This window comes from Phascolarctos cinereus, unplaced genomic scaffold (genome assembly GCF_003287225.1).
Source record: "Phascolarctos cinereus isolate Bilbo 61053 unplaced genomic scaffold, phaCin_HiC Scaffold_5;HRSCAF=322, whole genome shotgun sequence".
Taxonomy (NCBI): Eukaryota; Metazoa; Chordata; class Mammalia; order Diprotodontia; family Phascolarctidae; genus Phascolarctos; species Phascolarctos cinereus.
In genome coordinates, this window is record NW_027555958.1 from 100,972,295 (window position 1) to 100,995,382 (window position 23,088).

A 23,088-nucleotide genomic window follows, 5' to 3' on the forward strand; every position below is an offset into this window, starting at 1 on the left:
TAGAAAGTGATATAAAATACAAGAATTTCCTTGTATTTTATATACAAAAGGAGTACAAAATTAAGTACTTGATGAATGGTAAATAAATACTAGAGGAGTTCAAATGACAGAAGTTTGAGAGATATGTTACTAAATGAGCGACCATTTTTTGGTGGGTGTGGTAGAGGAAGAGTTTCATGGTGGATGTGAAACTTAAGTTAGGTTGGATTTGAGGGAAGAGAGATGGAAGGTAAAGCAATAAGGAACTTCCTATATTAGGAAGCTACTATTTGGTTTTTTTTTTTAATCATTGAAAGCATTGTCATTCATAAATATGAAATACTAAAGTTTGTATATTCTGCACTCTAGAAATTAATTTTGCCTACAGTTACATAAGGACCCTTTCCTCAATATTTGTCCTGTGTGTTTCTGATACAGTACTGTAGAATTGTCCTAAACAACTGTCCTTATTCCTATATAGCTTTATAGCAGGCCGAATAGACTGCTGCCTGGTGTGCCGCTGTACAAAGGGGAAGGACAGACTCAAACAAAATCCTCAGTTACATCTTTGTTGGATGGTTTGAACCAGGCTTTTGAAGAAGTTTCATCTCAGGTATCTCATTCTTGGTTTACTTGAAAATTCTATTCTGCAAAAGATTTATATTATTTTAAAATGTAGATTTTTAGCAGCCAGCCAACAAAGGTCACTAAAGTGAACATTAACAGGTCAGTATGGTTATATTCTGGACTCTTCTTATGAATATCACAACCCCACCCTCCTTCCCACACAAGAAACAAAAGTCAAAAAATAGTATTTTGTATTTTGTAAGGCTTGCAAAAAAATTTATCTAATTGGAACTGTTTACTGACAACACATTCCTTTTTTTTTTCAGATCCAGTATTAAATGTATTAGAAGACTGACCTTTTCTTCTCCTTTTGAATTTCTTTTCCCAGAGTGGAAGGACAGGGAAGCAAAATTTTCACTTGGAACAGAAATTATATGATGGAGTTTCAGCTACCTCTACTTGGCTAGATGATGTGGAAGAACATTTATTTGTTGCTACAGCCCTTTTACCAGAAGAAACAGAAACATGTCTCTATAACCAGGAAGTAAGTTTGGTAACATACCTCCATGACTACATACCATTAAACAATTAAATTCTACTTAATTTATCTTAGATGTAAGCATGAGATATTAAAAAAAAAGAAAGTAGAAAATTAGGGACTCTTAAAAGAAGATGATGAAGAAAGTTAATTAGGACTATAAACTTGGCAGAAACCTTTATATTCTGAATTTGAATTCTTGATCTAGTATACATAAGAAAGAGAAAAGAACATTGAAGGACTCCCTATGGAAATGTCGGTGCATATATCACAAACCCATGTAAGGGATAAAAGAAATCAAAAATAAATCACTTAATTTCTAAATAACATTTTATATTTTTTCAGTACTTAACAGAGGGCATTCCCGGTAGTGAATATTTACTAAGAAGATTTCATCTAGTGAACTCCAAATATGTCTTAAGGTCATTGAAGTCAAGTTAAAAAAAAATCAAAAAACTTGAATTAGTTTTTTGAATAACATTAATTCATTGTCTTTTCAATGAGATGATAAAAGTTGATAATGAATGTGTTAATGTATCTGATATCCCCTTTTATGACTCCAGACTCTTGCCAAAGATATTAAAGAGATGTCTGAGGAAATGGACAAGAACAAGAACTTGTTTTCCCAAGCATTTCCTGAAAATGGTGATAATCGCGATGTTATTGAAGACACTTTGGGCTGTCTTTTGGGGAGGCTATCCTTGTTAGATTCTGTAGTAAATCAGCGATGTCATCAGATGAAAGAAAGACTGCAGCAAATACTAAATTTTCAGGTAGGGTCATTCTTAAATTTTATTCTACAAAATTATTTATAGTTCTGTGGTCCTATTTCATCATCACTAAACAAGTTGTTTAATTTGAGTGATGTTAATTAATGTGTGATGCAAAGCCAAAATTAGTAGTTTAGGAATTTAACCAAGCAATTTACTTATGGAATTAGAAAATTTGAAATGTCATGGTCCTTGCAGAGATATGGGAAAAACACATGATAACTAGAATTACTTGAGAGCTTATAACATTAAATAAATTGTATTGGAACTCAGGGGAATTTTCTAATATAAATATTGACTAGTGTAGGCTTTAAAAATGCATTACAAAATTATGCAGAAAATATTTTAATTTAAAGACATATATCCTTTAAAAGAGCTAGTCATATAATCACTTTGCCTCTATTTAAAAGTATATTGCATTTTTAAAACATTAAAGATCTTAAGGTTTGTCATATTTTTTACTTTCAGTTGAGATTTTCAAATATACACCAAATAAACATGCCTGGACATTTCCATGACTGGGTGAATAGGGAGAAATGAGGTTTATATAATGGCTGATGATATAATTTGAGCTTTAGCTTTCGGTGAAAATTAAACCACCTTTTACAAATAAAATTCACCTTCTTAAATATTTAACTATCTAATAGGAGGATGTTTTCAAAAGTACTTTATAATAGATATAATTTAAAATATATTATTATACATAAGCTTGATGGAGTTTAAATTATAATTGTGATCAATGTCAAGTATACACTTTGAAAATGTTATTTTCTGGATGAGAGAGAGAAATAGTCATTGGCTTCACTTAAGCTTTAGTACTTTGCTTCCTGAAGTCTAAAAAAGGGATATTGTATATTGTTATACTTACTGAAAAATTTGGTTAGAACATACGAAAAGTGAATGGTAAAATTATTTGCAAGTATATAGTCAGGTTCATCGTATATTTGGAGCATTTTAAAAAATTTATGTAATTTAAGATACTGCTAAAAATTTTAAGATTGTGAAAATATTGGAAAATGCTTAACAACCTCATCTTTAGTGAAAATAAGACATACTTTATGGCACCTCAGTTATTGTCGTGTAGCATTATGACAATGTACTTTCTCTTATATTTTTGCATGTATGATAAGGCCTTCCACAGCACCTGTGTACAGGAATATGTGACTGAAGAAGGGAGTGTACATGGGGTATGCTAAGACTAAAGCTGAATGGAACTGCCATAAATTCAGTTAGTACAGCAGAATGGTCCTGCCTAGTTATTATAGATGTCTAGAGAAAAGAGTCTTAGACTATACAGAAAACATGCTATGTGAGCATGTGTGTTTTTTGTTGTTGTTGTTGTTAACTCAGTTATTACTATAACATGTAGTTTTCAAGATATAACATCAAGGAGTTGGTGATGGAGGCAAAGTGATAGCTCTGTGATGGGGAAGTGACTGGTGATCAGTGAGGATTTAGGGAAAGGTGTCCAATCTGTGAAGTAAGGGATGTCATGTCAGCTTAGTTAACTCAATAGTGAGGATCTAAGGGCAAGAGTGGCTAAGAATACAGATTCAGAGGAATGGAAAGCAAAAGAAACTTTATAACAGTTATGAACATTCATATTAAATAAATTCCCACATTGGCCATGTTCAAAAATATATATCTTATTCTGTATCTTGAACCCATCATCTCTCTCTCTCAGGAGGTGGGTCACATGTTTCATCATCAGCCCTCTTAAATCATGGCTGATCATTGCCCAGATCAATGTCTCATTACTTTATAGCAATATCTTATGTGCAATAAGTTGTAATTGGATTCTAGTACATTAGCCAAGGAGGACATTGATTAATACTATGTATTTGTTAAATGCCAATAGTCAATCTCTTTTGGGAGTCCTATACTATATATTTTTCCGGTACCTTTCTTTTTTTTTAAGGTAATTGCTATAGCTAGTAATAAAAAGAACCCTAATAATTTTTATTTATTGTGTTTTATGACACTAAACGGATAGCATGCATTTGGATTTTTTTAAAGATGGTATTTTTAATATGCTTTGGGGTTTTTTTTGTTTTTTTTTCTTTTTTGTAGAATATTACCTACTTAGGAACATATTTTAAATAATCAGTCACACAGTGGCCAGCTCATGTGCAAAAACTATTGCATTTCAAAAAACTTTATTCTCATTTAATTAGAGGAAATACTTACAATATGAATATGATTTAAAGGTAAAGCCACAAACATTTTTATTCTCCTTAAGTACCAAATACCTGCTATGCTGGCAGAACTCAATGCCTGTGGGAATGGTATGTCTTTGTTTTTTATTTGCCCATCAAGTATTTATAGCCGCAATAGGTCTGGCTTTTTCCAGACCAATAATGAATAAAATGAATTCTGTGTGTGTGTGTGTGTGTGTGTGTGTGTGTGTGTGTGTGTGTGTGTGTGTAAAGGAAAGCCTTTATTATGCCTCTCACCAGAAGTGGGCATACCACATCCTAGTGGCACATGCATGCTGGTACAGAGATAGAATCAACTTTCAAATGGTTAGTAGAATCCATACTCCTCCCATCTGAGCCCAGGATTGGACCAGCTCATGGAGATTCTGCTAATAGCATTGTTGTAGTCTATGGATTCATTCATTCTTGACAAGTTTCAAATATTTTATGAGGTGTTGTCATTCTTTTTGCAAATACAGTCTGTCTTTTGCCTAATTGAAACAGTTGTTCCTTTCAGTCCCTTGGGCAGTTTATCATTGTCTCCTTTTTTCTCACGTTCAGCATTCTTATGTTTTTATTCTGTCATTTGTCTCCATGAGCTATTTGCTTTTCTCAGTTGTAAGAGTGGACAGCATAGTAGATCCTTTGAAGCTTTATTTGTTGTTCTCTATGTTTAAAGCTCACCTTCACCTGACTATAGCACCAGGTTTAGCACTCTGATGAAATTTATCCATATTCACTGAACTCACCAGAGAGAGGCTATAATAGGCATGGCATGGATTTCTGCTAATGTGATTATTATAGTATTATTTTGTTAACTAAAAGATAAGCATATCTATTTGTCTTTCAAATAAAATTTAAGAGGTTATAACTGTGATTTAGTATTCCAATTCAAAATTTTTCCTTTGGAAAAGACACTTTAGGACAACTGTCCTCATGGTCCATTCTTTTGTGGGAGCACCAAGACCATCATGATTGAAATTCACTGTTTTTGGCAATAAAATTAGGTTGAGGGAATAAATATAAGTCTCAACCAAGACATTGTCCCTTCATAAATCCCTCTAGTTACTTTAAACAATTCTTTCCTTTAAATTTACAAAAACTATTGTGTATACCTAACTGAATTTGTGAAATCAACAAATAAAATGTAATTATTAAATAGTGTGGTGCTGTTCTAGGAATCTAGTTTCATGTCTTTTCAAAGAACAGTTTTAAAATCCAATCTTTAATGGGATTTTTTTAATTGTTAGAAGTAATGGGGGGTGGAGCCAAGATGGCAGAGTAAAAGCAGTGACTCCCTTGAGCCCCCCTGCCACCAAACCCTTCCAAATACTGTAAAAAATGGCTCTAAACAAATTCTAGAGAAGCAGAACCCACAGAAATACAGAATGAAACACATTTCCAGCCCAAGACAGCCTGGATGGTTGATTGGAAAGGTCTATGGCACCAGGTTGGTAGAGGAGTGCACTTCAGCCTGGGCATGCAGGCAAAGACCAGGCCTCAGCAAACCTGGAGCAGGCCTCAGGGGACTGAATCATGGGCAGCTATGGCAGTTTCCAGACTTCTCAATCCACAAATGCCAAGGACAACTTAGAAGTTCAGTAGGAAAGGTCTATTGGACCATGGTGAGAGAGAAGCTAGGGCCCAGCCTCAGTCCCGTCTTAGCAGGGTGGTATCTGCTTCTGGAGCTCTCAGACCACAGATGGAGGGGGAATTGCGAGGCTGATCAGAGGGGGATTGAAGGGATATCTTTGCTGGTGCTGAGGTAGGATTCTCTTGCTTTGCCCATGCTTAGATATGGGTCACAGTTCTGGGTAGCAGCCCTAGGGAAAGGAGGAGCACTGGCATGGCAGAGCTCATAGTGGCAGTACAGAGGTAATCTTCCTCACAATTCCAAGGCAGGAAAGAGTGCTTGTGGTCACTCATAGACCAGAGCATAGTCCAGGAAAGGAGTAAACACCTCACCCTTGATCATACCAACTTGGAAGAACTGAAAATTTACAGGTCCCTAGAAGTATCTCTGAAAATAGCTACACAAAACCCCCAAAGCTTGGGGCAGTACATTCAGCAGACCCCTACCTTAACAAAGAGTTTAAAACTCAAGTAATTAGTGGGGACATGAGCAAACAGTGTGCAAAAAAAAAAAAGTCGAACCATAGAATCTTTCTTTGGTGACAAAGAAGATCAAAACACACAACCAGAAGAAGACAACAAAGTCAAAACTCCTACATCCGAAGCCTCCAAGAAAAATATGAATCAGTCCCAGGCCATGGAAGAGCTCGAAAAGGATTTTGAGAAACAAGTAAAAGAAGTAGAGGAAAAACTGGGAAGAGAAATGAGAGTGATGCAAGAAAATCACAAAAACAAGTCAACAGCTTGCTAAAGGAGGCCCAAAAAATAATACTGAAGAAAATAACATCTTAAAAAAATAGCCTAACACAAATGATAAAAGAGGTCCAAAAAGCCAATGAGGAGAAGAATGTCTTAAAAGGCAGAATTGGCCAGATGGAAAAGGAAGTCCAAAAGCTCACTGAAGAAAATACTTCCTTAAAAATTAGAATGGAGCAAAAGGAAGCTAGTGACTTCATGAGAAATCAAGACATTGTAAAACAAAACCAAAAGCATGAAAAAAGTAGAAGATAATGTAAAATATCCCACTGAAAAAATAACTGACCTGGAAAATAGATCCAGGAGAGATAATTTAAAAATTACTGGACTATCTCAAAGCCACATTCAAAAAAAGAGCCTAGACATCATCTTTCAAGAAATTATCATAGAAAACTGCCCTGATAGTCTAGAACCAAAAAGTAAAATAGAAATGGAAAGAATCTGCTGATCCCCTCCTGAAAGAGATCCCCAAAGGAAAACTCCTAGGAATATTGTAGCCAAATTTCAGAGTTCCCAGGTCAAGGAGAAAATATTGCAAGCAGCCAGAAATAAACAATTCAAATATTGTGGAAACACAATCAGGATAACACAAGATATAGCAGATTCTACATTAAGGGACTACAGGGCTTGGAATATGATATTCTGGAGGGCAAAGGAGATAAGATCACAACTAAGAATCACCTACCCAACAAAACTGAGTATAATCCTTTGGGGGGGGAATGGATATTTGGTGAAATAAAGGACTTTCAAGCATTCTTGATGGAAAGACCAGAGCTGAATAGAAAATTCGACTTTCAAATACAAAACTCAAGAGAATCATGAAGAGATAAACAGGAAAGAGAAATCATAAGGGACTTATTTAAGTTGAACTGTTTACATTCCTACATGGAAAGATGATATTTGTAACTCATGAAACCTTTGTCAGTATTAGGGTAGTTGGAGGGAAAAAAAATAGATAGATAGATAGATAGATAGATAGATAGATAGATAGATAGATAGATAGATAGATGGCACAGGGTGAGTTGAAGATGAAGGGGTGATATCTGGAGAATAAAATGTAAGAGTGAGAGAGGATTATATTGGGAGAAGGAGAAAGGGAGAGGTGGACTTGGGTAAATTATCTCACATAAAACAGACAAGATAGTGGAGGGCAATTGTGGGGAGGTGAGAGGGAATGAGTGAATCTTATTCTCATTGGATTTGGCTTAAGGAGGGAATAATATACACATTCAATTGGGTATGGAAAGCTATCTTTCTACAGGAAAATAGGGGGGAAGGGAATAAGAGAGCAGGGGGATGATAGAGGGGAGGGCAGATTGAGGGAGGGAGTAATCAGAAGCAAACACTTCTAAGGAGGGACTGGATCAAAAGAGAAAATAGAATAAATGGGAGACAGGATAGGATGAAGGGAAATAATTTTTCACAACATCACTACTATGTTTTGCATGATTACACATGTATGACCTATATCAAGTTGATGGCCTTCTCAATAAGGGTGGGTGGGGTTAGAGGAAGGGAGAAAATTTGGAACCCAAAGTTTTAAGAACAAATGTTAAAAATTGTTTTCTCATGCAACTTGGAAATAAGATATACAGGCAATGGGGTATAGAAATCTATCCTGCCCTACAGGAAAATAGAAGAAGGGGAAGGGGATGAGAAGGAGGGGGGTGATAGAAGAGAGAACAAATTATGGGAAGGGGTATTCAGAATACACACCATCTTGGGGTGGGGAAGGCATGAGATGGGGAGAAAATTTGGAAAAGAAGTAATGGGTTTTTTCACAATCTTATAAATGATACCTTTAATTCACACATAATGAAAGGCTTTGATTGACCATTTTGCTTTTAAGTTATACATTATTTGTGCATTAAAGTTTCAAATGCTTGTCAAATTCCACATAACCAACAAGATAGTACAGAGATCTTGAGACCTGTATGTGCTACATCTTACTCCAGATATTGAGTGGCTGCTACCATTAATCTGTGAGTAGTTGGTTATGTGGGTTTCTAAGATGACTTACCTATCACTCTGTTACTTTTTTCCTCCTTCAGAATGATCTCAAACTGCTTTTGACATCACTAGCAGATAACAAATACATCATTCTGCAACAACTGGCCAGTGTGGTGGAGAAGCCTGCAGCAGAACAAATAGAGGTATTTATAGTTACCTGTTTCTGAAAAAGGAAGACACATGTAACAAAGTAGTGGTTATGGAGCACATCAGCTCAAATAGTCACCAGAAAATCAATATATGGCCTACGAAAGAGGGGAAATGAGTCTTTTTTTAATCTCCAAAGATGGATGAAGCATATTCACTTCCAAGAATTAATAAGCCTTATTTAAGCCAGGACAAAAAGTTAGTTTCCATCTTCCATGAGTTTATTGGAGTACACTAGAATTTTATGATATTTTAGGGGCTATTATGGACACTACTATCTTCTTTTCCTAAAACTGAAGAAAATAGTTGTATTCAGGCAAAACTACTTTTTGAAGGCTTGTGGTCCTTTGTACATTCCTTCGTCATATTGTTTAAGATATCTTTTTGCTCCATAAATGTTAAATAGATTGTAAGTATTAAAAAGACCATAAGAACAATGTTGGCACCATCAAATGTATAGAGAATACAAGCAAAAAAAAAAAAACAACCCAATTCCGATTGGAGCATGTATTTTAATACCAAAGTATCTAAGGTGAATAACTATTTCTGCCACTGAAAATGTCTATTTAAGCTAAAAAACAGATTCTGTCTTCACTCGGTAGTGCCTGCTTGTCATCTGTGATAGAGACTCTACTTTAGTCCAACCATTTTATGATTCTCTCAGGCACAATAAATGTTCATTCTAACCTCTGTGTTTTTGCTAATGTTCAACCCCTTGCCTAGAATGCCCTCTTCCTGTTGATCTAAATCCTATAAAGTCTTCCAAGCCTGATTTGAGTACCACTCTTGCCATAAAAGCCTTCTCTACTATTTCCTTTGCTAACCTCCTATAACCCATATGTCCTTTATTATAATTATTTAGTACTCAATTATGTGCCTTTTTGTAATTTGTCTAATTAGAATCAGGATTTGTAGAGCCAGAAGGGACCAAAAAGATCCCTGAGAGCCAAGCCTTCTCATTTTACAGTTTAAGGAAATGAGACCTAGAGAGATTATATTATTTGCCTTATGCCACTGCAGCTAGTAACAGAACTGACTTGAACTTTTATCTCCTGACTCTTGACTGCAACTTTTCCTACTCTACCATGCTGCTTTTGAGGTGTTTCATGTGTATCATTCTTTTTTTCTTAAGCAAATTGTAAGTACCATGAGACCATGGATCACACCTATATTTCTTCTGTAATCCCCACAGCAGAATCAGAATCACATGATTTTAGAGGTGGAAGGACAATGAGAAAGTTTAAAAAAAAAAACCTAATTGATAGATCATGTAGATTGTACAGAAAATCCAGAATTTGATAGATCATGTAGATTGTACAGAAAATCCAGAATTTGATAGATCATGTAGATTGTACAGAAAATCCAGAATTTAAATAACTAAAAGTAGGTATTACAAGTAGTAAATAACTAAGCCAGGATTCAAATTCAGGTCTTCTGACTCCAGGGCCAGTGACCTTTCCATATTTAATAAGTATTTTAGATATTTAATAAAAACTTTCCCCATTTGATTCCAGAGAATGTCTATATTCCCTAGTCATGCAGATGAGAAAATTCTAGTTATATTTGTACTAGAGAATATACCCTGCTCAAGGGCAAAACCATCTGTGTTAACCAATCCAAAGAAGATAGTGTTCCATACGTGCTTTCTGATCATATAGGAAGTTTTTACCATATCACAGAAAAGCAATGAGGATTTTTTAAAGAAATATAGGTAAGCTTTCTCTTCATCTGTTCTTTTCGTGCACACTCCATTTTCAAGTTTTTAGTTGAACAAAATACACTATTTGTCCTATCTGGCCATTATTCCTTACCTTTTAAATCCTCTGCATCACTGTTGAGGTGGCTAGCACCTACACGTTGGATGCTCTTCTCTTCTCCTTATAATAGATTGTTTGTAGTTTTCATGTATTTTTAAACACCACCATTTAACAATAGGGGTGCAGGTTGGGGTAGAAAGAACAATTAAGTCGACATGAATACTACAGGAATGTTACAAAGAAATGTCATTTATTTGATGCAGGCAATACAGCAGGCTGAAGATGGTCTGAAGGAATTAGATGCAAGTATCATTGAATTAAAGAGACGTGGTGATAAACTGCTGATTGACCAGCCCTCTGTGCAAGAACTCTCTAAACTCCAGGTAAATATGCAGTCAATGGCCTTTTTATTCACATTTTCTGTCTTATCCCATTCTTCACTCGGTACTCTAAACATACTGTACACTTAATGTTTGTCAAAACAAATGTGACAAAGTAATGCAATTATTAATATTTCATAGTTCATATTAATAGAAATTGGTTTCTCTATTACATCCTTGATTTTTTGTAATGAAATACATATTGCTTAGGTACTAACTGATGAACAAAATTTTCTGTAACCTCTTTTAATAATGTCTCTTTAGGATTTCTCTTTCCTCCATGATTTTTTCAGAACTATGCTTTTATTTGAAAATAGTTATATACTTCACATGATACAGTTCCCTAGAAAATGTGTTATGAAGCCAGTCTAGTAATAAAGGGAAACTTCTGTAGCTAACTTTCCATCTTTATTTCCTACCTGCCCTAAGTTTTTTTAGAGAAAAAAGAAGACTCACATTATGCACTTTGCTATGTACTCTGTTTAATAATAGCTTTGAGAGCTAAAAATATAGCCCTGTCTTTATAAGTTTCAAATACTTATAATGTATCTGAAACCTTGCATCAGAACTCCCTGGATCATTCCAAGAGGTCTGAAAATCTAGCCTCCCTTTTCTAGACCTGTATTCTTGATGGGTTACCCAAAACCTGACACAGATGTGATAATAGAGGCTGCCACATTTGTCAGTGGAATGCCATATTTTATTAAACACCAAGCTGGCATGGAAGTTTCTGTATTCCAAAAGTCTGCAAGTGGTTACCAATAAAACCCTGAGTTATCGTTGTATATCTTACTACAACAATGTTAGAAGGATATATAAACTCAATTAAGATTCACAAGTCCTTTTAGGGAAATAAAATACATCCTTATTAAACAAAGAGAAAGGCTGATTTAATTGGCTTCATTTCTACACCTAACATTTCAAAATTCCTTATGTGGAGCCCTGTCTGCAGCTTCTTCGGTCATTATTCCAGATTGTTGGACATGAGGGAATAAAGCCAAGTAGCATACTTGTAACTGAGCATGAGCATTAAATTTTACCATATTAGGCATTTTTGGTCTTCCATAAACATTAATGTGATACATTAATTCACTCTACAACCTTTCAAAAATTCTTTGGTTGGTATATCAACCCCTATTAAAATGTGATTCCAAGTCTAATAGCTACTTATTCCACTCAGTTGACAAAATATTGTCTAAGTTCCTTAAAAATCTCTCTTTGCTTCCATTTAACTAATTAAAAACTAGTTTCTTTGAAGCTCTACAAAATTAGGTTGTAATTTATTCTGTAAGATATTAAGGAAACTGAACACACTTTCTCTAAAGAATAGTGTTAATTGTCTTTCCTCCCTGTTATTATACGTCTCATAGGCCAAATTTCTACCTTTTTACTCCTCTCCATAGTTTTCCCAAAGTCATATAAGGCAAGCCACATCTACATTCCCCCTATGAACTGACACTTGGCATCACTAGTAGAGCTATTATCAGACCACACTCACAGGTCACATTTATTGATTTATTGAAGTGTTAAAACATTAAGTTCTTCTTTTTGGACATGATTTCCAAATATTTTTAGATGCATTAAAGGCAAATAAATTGCTCTACCCAAAGGCTCTCCTAGAAATAGAGGATATCTGGGCATAAATAAACATGATATAATCTCATTGTTTAGATCAAATGACATGTTTTTACCCTGTTATTTGCCTGTATATTAAATTATAATCTGTTGCTTTTTCTGTTCTCTTAGGACATGTATGATGAATTGATGATGGTCATTGCTTCCCGGCGCAGTGGGCTAAATCAGAATCTAGCCCTTAAGAGTCAGTATGAACGAGCTCTGCAAGACCTGGCTGACCTCCTGGAAACTGGTCAAGAAAAGATGGCAGGAGATCAAAAAATGATTGTATCTTCCAAAGAGGAAGTTCAACAGCTACTTGACAAGCACAAGGTACAAAAGAAATAAATGCAAATATGTGTTTCTAAATACCCATTATTACACACTGTCATTTACATATTAAAACATAGTATTCTCCATCTTTTGATTTCTTATTTGTACTTTGCTTTACACTTACGTTTTACTATTCAAAGTAAATTAAGGCCATTGAAATAGGAAAGAACAAAGATTTCTTGCAAATTAATTGAAATGGGATCTTGAGAAAGTTCTAAGTTGAAATGCATAAATTTTTAGTAATTTTTCAAAAAGTAGATCCTTACTGGCATACTCTATTCTCTCAATGGAAGATAATCAAAGAATAGAATTCTTTAGAGAGAATCTTTTCTTATCTCATATTCTTATTCCAAAGTCTATTCTACCTGCTAACACTAATTACCTATTTTTTCTCATAATTTAGCTTTAGAAACATATTCCTTCTTAGTTTCTTCAGCCCAAGGGCAGCAGCTTTCCCATTTGCCCTAGGAATAAACTCCTTCTTAGACTCAGAGATGAATTCCACCTCCATTATAGCTATAGATGCATTGGTACAGAAAAAGATGTTTCTTCCTCCTCTGGCCTTGAACTTCCAGACATCTTCCTGGGAAAATAGAATCCCTATTTCTCTAAGTGTCCATTCCACACAATCATATAGGGTCAAAGAATAAGGGTAGCCAAAAAAGATGAGAAGAATGGCAAGATAATAATTCACATTTTAAGGCATTTTAAGGTTTACAATGCATTTTACTCATGAACTTTTATTTACTGTGTATGAGGCAGGCAATAACAACATTCTTACGAATGCTTTGTTATGGAGGAAGAAACTGGAGTTTACAGTTGTGCAGTACCTAGGTTTATGCAGCTAGTAAGCATAGGTGGAAGGAGTTGTATCTAAGTCTTTCCAACTTTTCCAGGAAGAGCACTATTCTTCCCACTATTCCATGTGACTTCTCTAGAAAAGTATTCCCTGAGGTTGAGGTGAGAAACCAAGATTACAGCTATTATGAGATCACTAAACAAACTGTAGAACAACATCTTCATTCATTTCCAGATACTTTATGGGAAATGTTTTTAGCCTGCATGTAATCAGATACGATCTGTACTGGTTTCATGATAATTATACTTGGTCCATTTGACTAAAAGTTAATGATTGTGATTTTGTGTGTGCCAAAGCGGAGATTTAACAGTGACTGAACTGAAAATGCTGATGGGATGCTTAATGAACTTTTCTTAGTCTGTAAAATTGCTACTTTAGCTTTAGGATATTGTGCTCAGAAATTATTTATGGTGGATGACAGCCTAAAAGTAAAATAAATGTGACTGAACCAAGTTGGTAGTATGCTTTATATATGAGTTCATTTTTTAAAAAAGAAAACATGTTTAGCCAAACTGTCTTCCCGTTGCTTCTGGTGCCACATAATCCATTGCATTCAGAGGGATGAGGGAGGTATAATTTTTCAGTGCTCATTTTTTTCTAGATACTTTCATCTAAACCTTTATAATTTATTAAGGTTTTGTTATTTTACCATGAAAACATTTTTTCAGAGAGCTACTTTTTCCCCTCATGTCTTTGACATTATAATGAAAGATGAGTGTCAATTCAAAAGGGTAGAAATTTATGAAGAGACATATTTTGACTCAAAGTCTTTCTCACATTCAGGGCCATCCACCAATTAAGTGGGCTGCCTCTATAACAGTAAGCTCCCCGTAACTGAAAGTGTTCAGCTTGAGCTGTGATACCTGATTTTGTAGGGATGTTGCAGAAGGAATTCCAACAACAAATTATCTGAAAGATTTCATGACCTGCAGATTAATTTGAGTTAACACCATGCTATGGCAATGAAGACAACTAAATTTCTTAGTCTTTAAGAAACAGTTGGAGCTTTGAAGAAGGAAGTAATTTAGAACATGTAGAGATGAAATATTCCAGGAAAGGAACACATGAGTACAGACATAGAATTAGAATGCACTTGGTGCAGGTATCCAGGAAACAGTGCAGATTTGTTTGTTTGAAGCAAGGAATTTGTATAAGGGAATAAGGGAAGATAGGTCTTTAAAACATGACACTAAACAATTTGGACTTTATATTGTGGAAGACTATGAGCCATTGAAGGTTTTCATGTAGGAAATACTCCATAAAAAGTGATCTCAATTCTAAAATATCTTTCGGTACCATTGAGGAACGATTCTTAAGAGCATAAGAAGATTGTTGAGGTAAAATCAGATTTGGGGTTTGGAATGTGATGGTGACAGTGAGTTTGGAATATTGTTACATTGCTCAAGCTGAATATTATTTTACATTAACCCAATTCTGTCAACACTGCTTGGAAGCAAATTTTACTGGAAAAGTAAGATGTGAATAGATTTGTGACCACTTTGTTTTCTGAAAATTTCTAGGAGTATTTTCAGGGCCTTGAATCCCATATGATCTTAACTGAAACACTCTCCAGGAAGATAATCAGTTTGGCCATCCCAAAGGAAAACCAGGTCCACATGGAGTTGATGGCTCAGGCTTCAACTGTACTAAAGCAGGCTCACAAGAGAGGTGTAGAGCTGGAATACATTCTTGAGGTGAGAGTTTGGTTGTAACTTACTTTTCTGTTGTAAACAAATGCAAGGATATTCATTAAGGCAAGGTTTGTGCATCCATGCAGTGCATTTCATACTTTAAGGAGGAGCACCGTGGTTTCATCAATGTTTGTTGTTGATATTTTCCCTGGGGTTCTACCACAAATGGATTTTTACACAAATTCCATACTTACATAATCTTCAGAAATGTGAGTCCTAAGAAAGTATTATATAGTGCCCTAATCTTATTAATAAGGTAGCAGCAATGTGTTGAGCATGTGACTGTATGAGCACAGAATGTGATTTTGAATGCTATTAACCCTGTTGAGCACTAGGCATGGAATAGAAACTGAACTGTTAGCGCATTGTCTACAAAATCCAAAAATGGAGGTGGGGGGAGTAGCCCTAATATTGCTACCAGTGACTGGCACCATGGTCTCAGTCTTTCCTGGGTATTTGTCTTTGATCAACTCCAAGAAGTGTTTTCCTCCTTAAAAAAAATCCTTTTTTCTCTAGAACCCCCAAAAGCTTCAGGTGTTTTCAACCTCTTTCACACCATCATAAGCACACTTGAGTGGTATAGATAGCATGCTTAATTTTTGCTACATCTCATTATACATTGTAGACAAACACTGGTATGTCTACAATACAATACATGATTTTTTTTGTGCTTCCAAGGAGGAAGTTTCCAGTCCACAATGATTTGTTGTGAAATGGGATTTAATGTTGACATTAGGAAACTTAAATTAAGTGAACAAATGAAGATTTGACATTGAGAAATTGTTGAACCTTATTCTAAATCACTTTCTAGATAAGCATCAATGATCTTTCACAGTGAAACTGAAATCATATTTGAGTATGAAGTAAAAGGGTTCGTATGCTAATGTAAAGTTAATATCATGTATTAATTTTAAAACTTTCCTGTTTGAATAGTGACATTTCTTCTAAGAATTTATTTCCTCAAATAGAGTACACCAACTCATATATTATATGAAGTACAGTTGATACGCATGGCTGCATATAATCAGCTAGCATCTGTTGAATGCCTCCTATATGCCAAACACCATGCTATGTATTGTGGTTACAAAGACAAAGATGAAAAAAAAATTCCTACCCTCAAGAAGCTTACATTCAATCATAGAAAACAACATTTACATACTGAACTAAATAAAGTTTGTACAAAGTCATTTTAGGGAAATTGAAAGCAGTAACTTCTAGGAGGGTCAGGAAAGGCTTCATGTAGGGCATGAGATTTGAAGAAAGCTAGGAATTCTAAGAGGTAGAGATGTGAAGGGAAAGATGAGAGGTGAAATGGCTTCTGTGAGGAACAGCAAATGGACCAATTTGACTAGACCATAGAGTGTATATGAAGGAACTAATGTTAAATAAGCCTAAAATATTAGGCTGGATCCAGATTGTAAGGAGCTTTAAATGCCAGGCAAGTATTTTATTTTGTCATAGAGGCAATAGGGAGCTACCGGAAGTTTTTGTTTGACATGGTCAGACTTGTACTTTAGGAATATTACTTTGGTTTTTAAAAAATTCTTTATTAATTTATTTTGATTTATTAACAATCACTTCTATAAGCTTTTGAGTTTAAATTTTTTCTCCCCATCCCTCCCCACTTTCCTCCCCAAGATGGCATGCAATCTGATACAGGCTTTACATGTACATTCCTATTAAACACATTTTCACGTTACTGATGTTGTAAGGAAGAATTAGAACCAATAGGAGGAACCACAAAAAAGAGAAAACAAAACAAAAGAGAAGAAAAAAAAAGCAAATAGTATGCTTTGATCTGTGTTCAAACTCCTTAGTTCTTTCTTTGGATGTGGATATTATTTTCCATCATGAGACTTTTGGAGATGTTTTAGATCTTTGCATTGCTGAGAAGACCTAAGTCTATCAAAGTTAGTCATTGTACAACGTGGCTGTTACTATGTACAACGTTCTCTTGGTTCTTTTCACTTCACTCTGCATCAGTCCATACAAGTCTTTCCAGGTTTTTCTGAAGTCTCCCTGCTCATCATTTCTTATAGCGCAATGGTATTCCATTACATTCATATACCACAACTTGTTCAGTCATTCCCCAATTGATGGCCATCCCCTCAATTTCCAATTCTTAGCCACCACAAAAAGAGCTGCTATAAATATTTTTGTACATGTAGGTCCTTTTCCCATTTGTATGATCTCTTTGGGAGTGCTATCTCTAGAAGTGCTATTGCTGGGTCAAAGGGTATGCACATTTTTTTAGCCCTTTGAGCATAGTTCCTCATTGCTCTCCAAGATGGTTGTATCATTTCACAACTCCACCAACAATGCATTAGTGTTCCAATTTTCCCACATCTCCAACTTTTATTACTTACTTGTTTTGTCATGTTGGTCAATCTGACAGGTGTGATGTGGTACCTCAGAGTTGTTTTGATTTGCATTTCTCTAATCAATAGTGATTTAGAGCATTTTTTCATATGACTATAGATGGCTTTAATTTCTTCATCTGAGAACTGCATGTTCATATCCTTTGATCATTTATCAATTGGAGAATGACTTTTATTCTTATAAATTTAACTTAGTTCTCTATATATTTTAGAAATGAGGCCTTTATCAGAGACACTAATTGTAAAAATTCTTTCCTAGTTTTCTACTTTCCTCTTAATCTTGGTTGCATTGGCTTCATTTGTGCAAAATCTTTTCAATATAATGTAACCAAAATTATCCATCTTGCATTTTATAATGTTCTTTATCTCCTGTTCGGTCATAAATTCTTCCGCTCTCCATATATCTGACAGGTAAACTAGGAATATTAGTTTGAAACCTTTGTGGAAGATAGATTGAATAATGAAAAGAATTGAAACAGGAAGACCAATTAGGAGACTATTAATCTAAGCAAGGAGTAATGAGGGCCTGAAATAGGAGAGGTCAGGGGAGAGAGGGGACTGTGTGAAAGGGGGAAAAAAGGGATGTGTCAGAAAGGTTGGAAAGACAGAATTGAAAAGACTTGGTAAGTGACTGGATATGTGGAGAAAGAGTGAGAGAGAGTGAGGAATTGAGGATAACACCAAAGTTGCAAAGTCTTTTTTATGGCTAGAATAATAATGGTACAATTGACAGTATTAGAGAAGTTAGAAAGAATAATAGGTTGGTGGGGGGAAGTAATGAGTGCAGTTTAGGACAAGTTTATATGACATCCAATTCAAAGTGTCTAATAGACACTTGATTATGAGGGCCTAGAGAAAGAAACTACTGACGAATTCTCAGATCATAGATATGGAGCTAAAAGGGATTTTATAGGACCCAATTTTTTTTTTTGCATAGCAATAACAGTTGATAGGGGCAGCTAGGTGGCACAGTGAAAAGAGCATGGGGCCTGGAATCAGGAAGACCTGAATTCAAATCCAGCCTCAGATACATATTAGCTGTATGACCCTGGGCAAGTCATTTAACCCTATTTGCCTCAGTTTCCTCATCTTTAAAATGAGCTGGAGAAGGAAATGGCAAACCACTTCAGTATCTTTACCAAGAAAACCCCAAATAGGATCATGAAGTTTCAGACACAACTGAAATGACTGAACAACAACAAACAGTTGAACCCATGAATGTTGATGAAAGAGCAGAGAGGGAAGATGAGAAGGTCCAGGACAGATCCTAACCAACAATTAGAGACATGAATGATAATCCATCAAATGAAACTGAGGAGGAGCAGCCATACAGATAGGAATAGAACTAAGAGAAAGCAGTGTTAGGAATTGTAGCGATCCAACAAAGGGCCACTCACTACAACAGTCTGATTGGGAGCTGTTTGTATGAATTCTAGAAATTTTAAAATGAGATCGCTTGCTCAGTTTATCCTTGCCTTCACTGCATTTTAATTCCCACACATGGTGGCAAAGGCCCCTCCAAATGTTTGGCAAATAAGCATTTATAATATGGAGAGAAAAAGGAGAAAACTCACACACCAGGCTTACAAGTCCAAATGATATTTATTAAAGAATCATCTTCATAGCCCACTGGAGCCAGGATGGATTATCTGATGATTGACTTTGGGTGTTTTCTCAAAGAAATAGGAATTTAATCTTTGTGTCTTTGGCTAGACTTCTGAGAAGCTCTCCTATCACAGGTGGTCATGAGTTCATAATGAGAACAAAGATGCCAAAATTTGTTCATGGCCTGAATTTCTGACTTTATTCTTAGCTTTCCTTTGCCTGTCTCCAGACTCTAAAGTGTGCAGTAAGCTCAGCAAACAGGTTGATGTTCACTCAGGACCTTTTGTTGAGTATTTCATATATCCCATCTGTCAGATGGGATATCTAGCTATGCAGAGGTACAATAAAGCCTAATATATCATCTTACCCAAACTTTATATATCCTCTCACTTTCTTTGAGTGCTTTGCCTTCCTGAATAGCAATCTACAATGTGACAAACAAATCAAAAATTGCTTTTAAAATAGCTATAAAGATAGTTTCTGAAGCTCATGGAACTTCGTTTTCAGAAATCAGAAATATAAAAGAAATGTCTTTTACAAACAAGTTCTCACCAGCACTTTGCTGTCTCACAAATTTAACACATGTATATTAAATGTCTGTATAGACCTGGTCCCATTTGGAGGATGACTTTCAAGAACTCACCAGACAATTGGAAGCAGTTGAAAATAGCATCCCAAGTGTTGGTTTGGTGGAGGAGAGTGAAGAAAGATTAAATGACCGGATAACGCTGTACCAGGTTAGTTATCACTGAAAAAAAACACTTATTTTATAGAGCTAGCCAAAGATCCACTAGATATTTCTTTCATAGAATCAAGACAAAATTGTTTTAATTGTATACTTTTATTTGTATTAAATTATACACTTTCCTAAGAATAATGAAATTTTATATTAATATCAAATTGACCATTTGGAGAATATATGTGAACATATATGTGCATATATACATGTATACATATGCATATACACATACATGCATGGTTCTTAACCTTAAATGCTTCTCTATTAACTAAAATCAAAGGCATTCATTATATATCTATATAGAAGATGTGTGGAACAATATGGAGAGACCATTTAGTTTTCTTTTTTCATACTATATCTATTTCCTGAAGTTTTTTTTTTTCAATGAACGTTTTCTCCAGTTTGGCCTGGAACTTGATCATTAGCTAAATGTTTCAATTGGTTAAATTTGAAAAATGTCTGTTATTTACTACATAAATGTTTGTTGAAAACTAAGGAGAGGATTAGAGCTTAGCTGTTAATGGAAAGTTGAAGTTTTCAATGTGGTTGTTAGCACAGAATATAACTAGGTTTAGTGTCAATAAAGGGTACTTTGGGGTACTGGAGAAGGTATAAGATTCAAGAAGGGAAAACGTAAGCTGTCAACTTCCTGACCCAATGTTTTCTATCATTTTAGCGGCTGAAATCAAGCTTGTCTGAATACCAGCCAAAATTATACCAGGTACTGGATGATGGGAAAAGACTGCTAATTTCCATTAGCTGTTCAGATTTAGAAAGCCAGCTAAATCACCTTGGAGAACATTGGCTGAATAATACCAGCAAGGTTACTAAAGAACTGCACAGATTGGAGACAATATTGAAACACTGGACAAGGTAATAATATATGTAACCTTCATAAGATCAGAGGCCGTGTTTTATCCATACTTTGTGTCAGCCCTGGTGTGTAGATCAGTATTCTAAAAACAGTAGTGACTTCATAATGTGTACAACAGCTAATAATCTGTTGCACATAGCATCTTCTAGTTAGTACCGTTTGGGCTCTATAGGTTATGTTCGTACCAAACTTGTAGAAGATATACGTAGCCTTTGACCTTAGTGACTTTCCTATTAACTAAAATCAAAGGCATTCATTATTACACATTTTGTGTAAGTGATAAACTAGTTAGGGCTGAGTTAATAGCTCCCTCTGCCTGTTTCTTTTAATAAAGGAATACTTTCCAAAAGACTGAAAAAAAAGACTCACAAGAAATCTTAATGGATTAAAAAGTGGTAGTTGATTTGGCAGAGAAAACAACTTTGAAGAGGGAACAAGTGAAGGATATACAAAATAGTTCTGTGTAAATTAACATTTTCTCTTTGTATTCCATATTGTGAGAGGTAGCATGGTACAAGGGAAATAATACTGGCTTTACACTCGAAAGAGATGAGATAAAATCATTCTGTGACCTTGGGGAAGTTCCTTAGCCTTCGTACTCTTCAGTTCCTTACCTATAAAATGAGGGGATTGGACCGGATGACATTTGAGGTGCTTTCCAATTTTGGATTTATAATACCATGACTGATGTTAGAGTTAGGAAAGCCTGGATTTAAGTTCTGTCTCTGATTCGGACTGGCTGTGTGACCATGAAAAGTCACTTAAGCTTTCAGTATCCCAGGCAGCTCAATTCAGGCATAAGCTACAGATGAATCATAGAATTTCAGAATTGAAAGGTGTGTCAGAAGCCAACCAATTCAATTGATATACCACCACCCCCCTCCAAAAAAACAAATCTCTGCAACATAACCAACAAGTGGCTAGTTATTCAAAGTCTTCCACTGAAGGGGGAACTCATTGCCCATTGCTTGAAGTCTTCCACTAAAGGGGAAATTTACTAGTTTACATTTTGGATTATTATTTTGAAAAAATTTATGACATCATACCTAAATTTGCCTTTGCATCTTCCACCTATTACTTCCCCTTTCTGATTTACATTAGTGAAGGGAGTTTCTATGCCCAGAATTTCCTGTACCAGTAAAATCACATGTCCATCTTCCACCCCCAACAAACAAACAACCACAAAAAAAAAAATCACATATGGTATTCCAAACTGCCATCTTCTCAATTTATGCTAGTAAAATGGCATTTCTGCTTTAAGGAGCAAGAAACAAATAGTATTATCTGTCACTTATAGGTAAGGAAATTCAAATATAATGAGCCTTTTAGTGTTTTGTGATTTGCCCAAAGTCACTGCATTATAGGATTAAGAACAAAAGAGACCTTAATGATCATCTAGAGGCTAACCCTCTAACTCTATATATTAGGAAACTGAGTTAGAATGACTTGTTCAAGATCACACTGACCACAAGTAGCAAAACCAGATGTCATATCCAAGACTAGATAATACATGTTGTTATTCTTATCCCTGTGCTTTTCCATTAACTATCTACTGCTTCCTCTAGTGAAACTGCTAACATAGATTATAAAGAAAAAAATAGTACTAGGGGTCAAAATAAAAGCAAGAATTATTATAATTAATCATGAAATAATTTTTGCTTTTAATTATTCTTTAGTAAATATAAATTTATTATTATAATGTATAACATTGCTATGTATTATTAACTGATGTTTATTAATAATTGTTTTTATAATAATTTTACATTTACTAAGTACTTTCCTCATAGCAACCTTTTGAGTTAGTCAGTACAAGTATTATCCACATTTTCTGGATAAAGAAACAGCCTCAGAGAATTTAAATAACTTGTAGATGATCACCCACCAAGTAAATAGAGGAGCTAAAATTCAAAAATTGTACGTCTGACTCTGCACCATACTCTTTCCTTAGTTGCCCTTCAATAGATGTTTATATATTTTGCTGTCATTAACTTTCTTACAGATATCAGAGTGAATCTGCTGACCTCATTCATTGGTTGCAGTCTGCAAAGGACAGGCTAGAATTTTGGAATCAGCAATCAGTGACAGTTCCACAAGAATTAGAAATGGTTCGAGATCACCTGAATTCTTTCCTGGTAAGACATTTTAAGAGTCTGAGCCATTTAGTCACATATGGTCCTTCCATCTGTTTGATTCCATCAACCATGTAAACCCAAGTAAAGCAAGCAATGGTGACTTACCTTGTGGCATGCATGTAATCCTTATTC

General features: G+C 35.1%; 1 protein-coding gene across 1 annotated transcript in view; it reads left to right on the plus strand.

Annotated features, from left to right (window-relative positions):
- Window positions 1–23,088, plus strand: part of SYNE1 (spectrin repeat containing nuclear envelope protein 1) — a 560,807-nt gene that overhangs the window by 432,408 nt on the left and 105,311 nt on the right. The window contains 10 exon segments of the mRNA XM_078155071.1: window positions 461–592; window positions 935–1,090; window positions 1,648–1,857; window positions 8,489–8,590; window positions 10,615–10,734; window positions 12,478–12,678; window positions 15,058–15,231; window positions 19,817–19,948; window positions 20,627–20,823; window positions 22,824–22,956. Coding sequence (XP_078011197.1) covers window positions 461–592; window positions 935–1,090; window positions 1,648–1,857; window positions 8,489–8,590; window positions 10,615–10,734; window positions 12,478–12,678; window positions 15,058–15,231; window positions 19,817–19,948; window positions 20,627–20,823; window positions 22,824–22,956 — 1,557 coding nt within the window.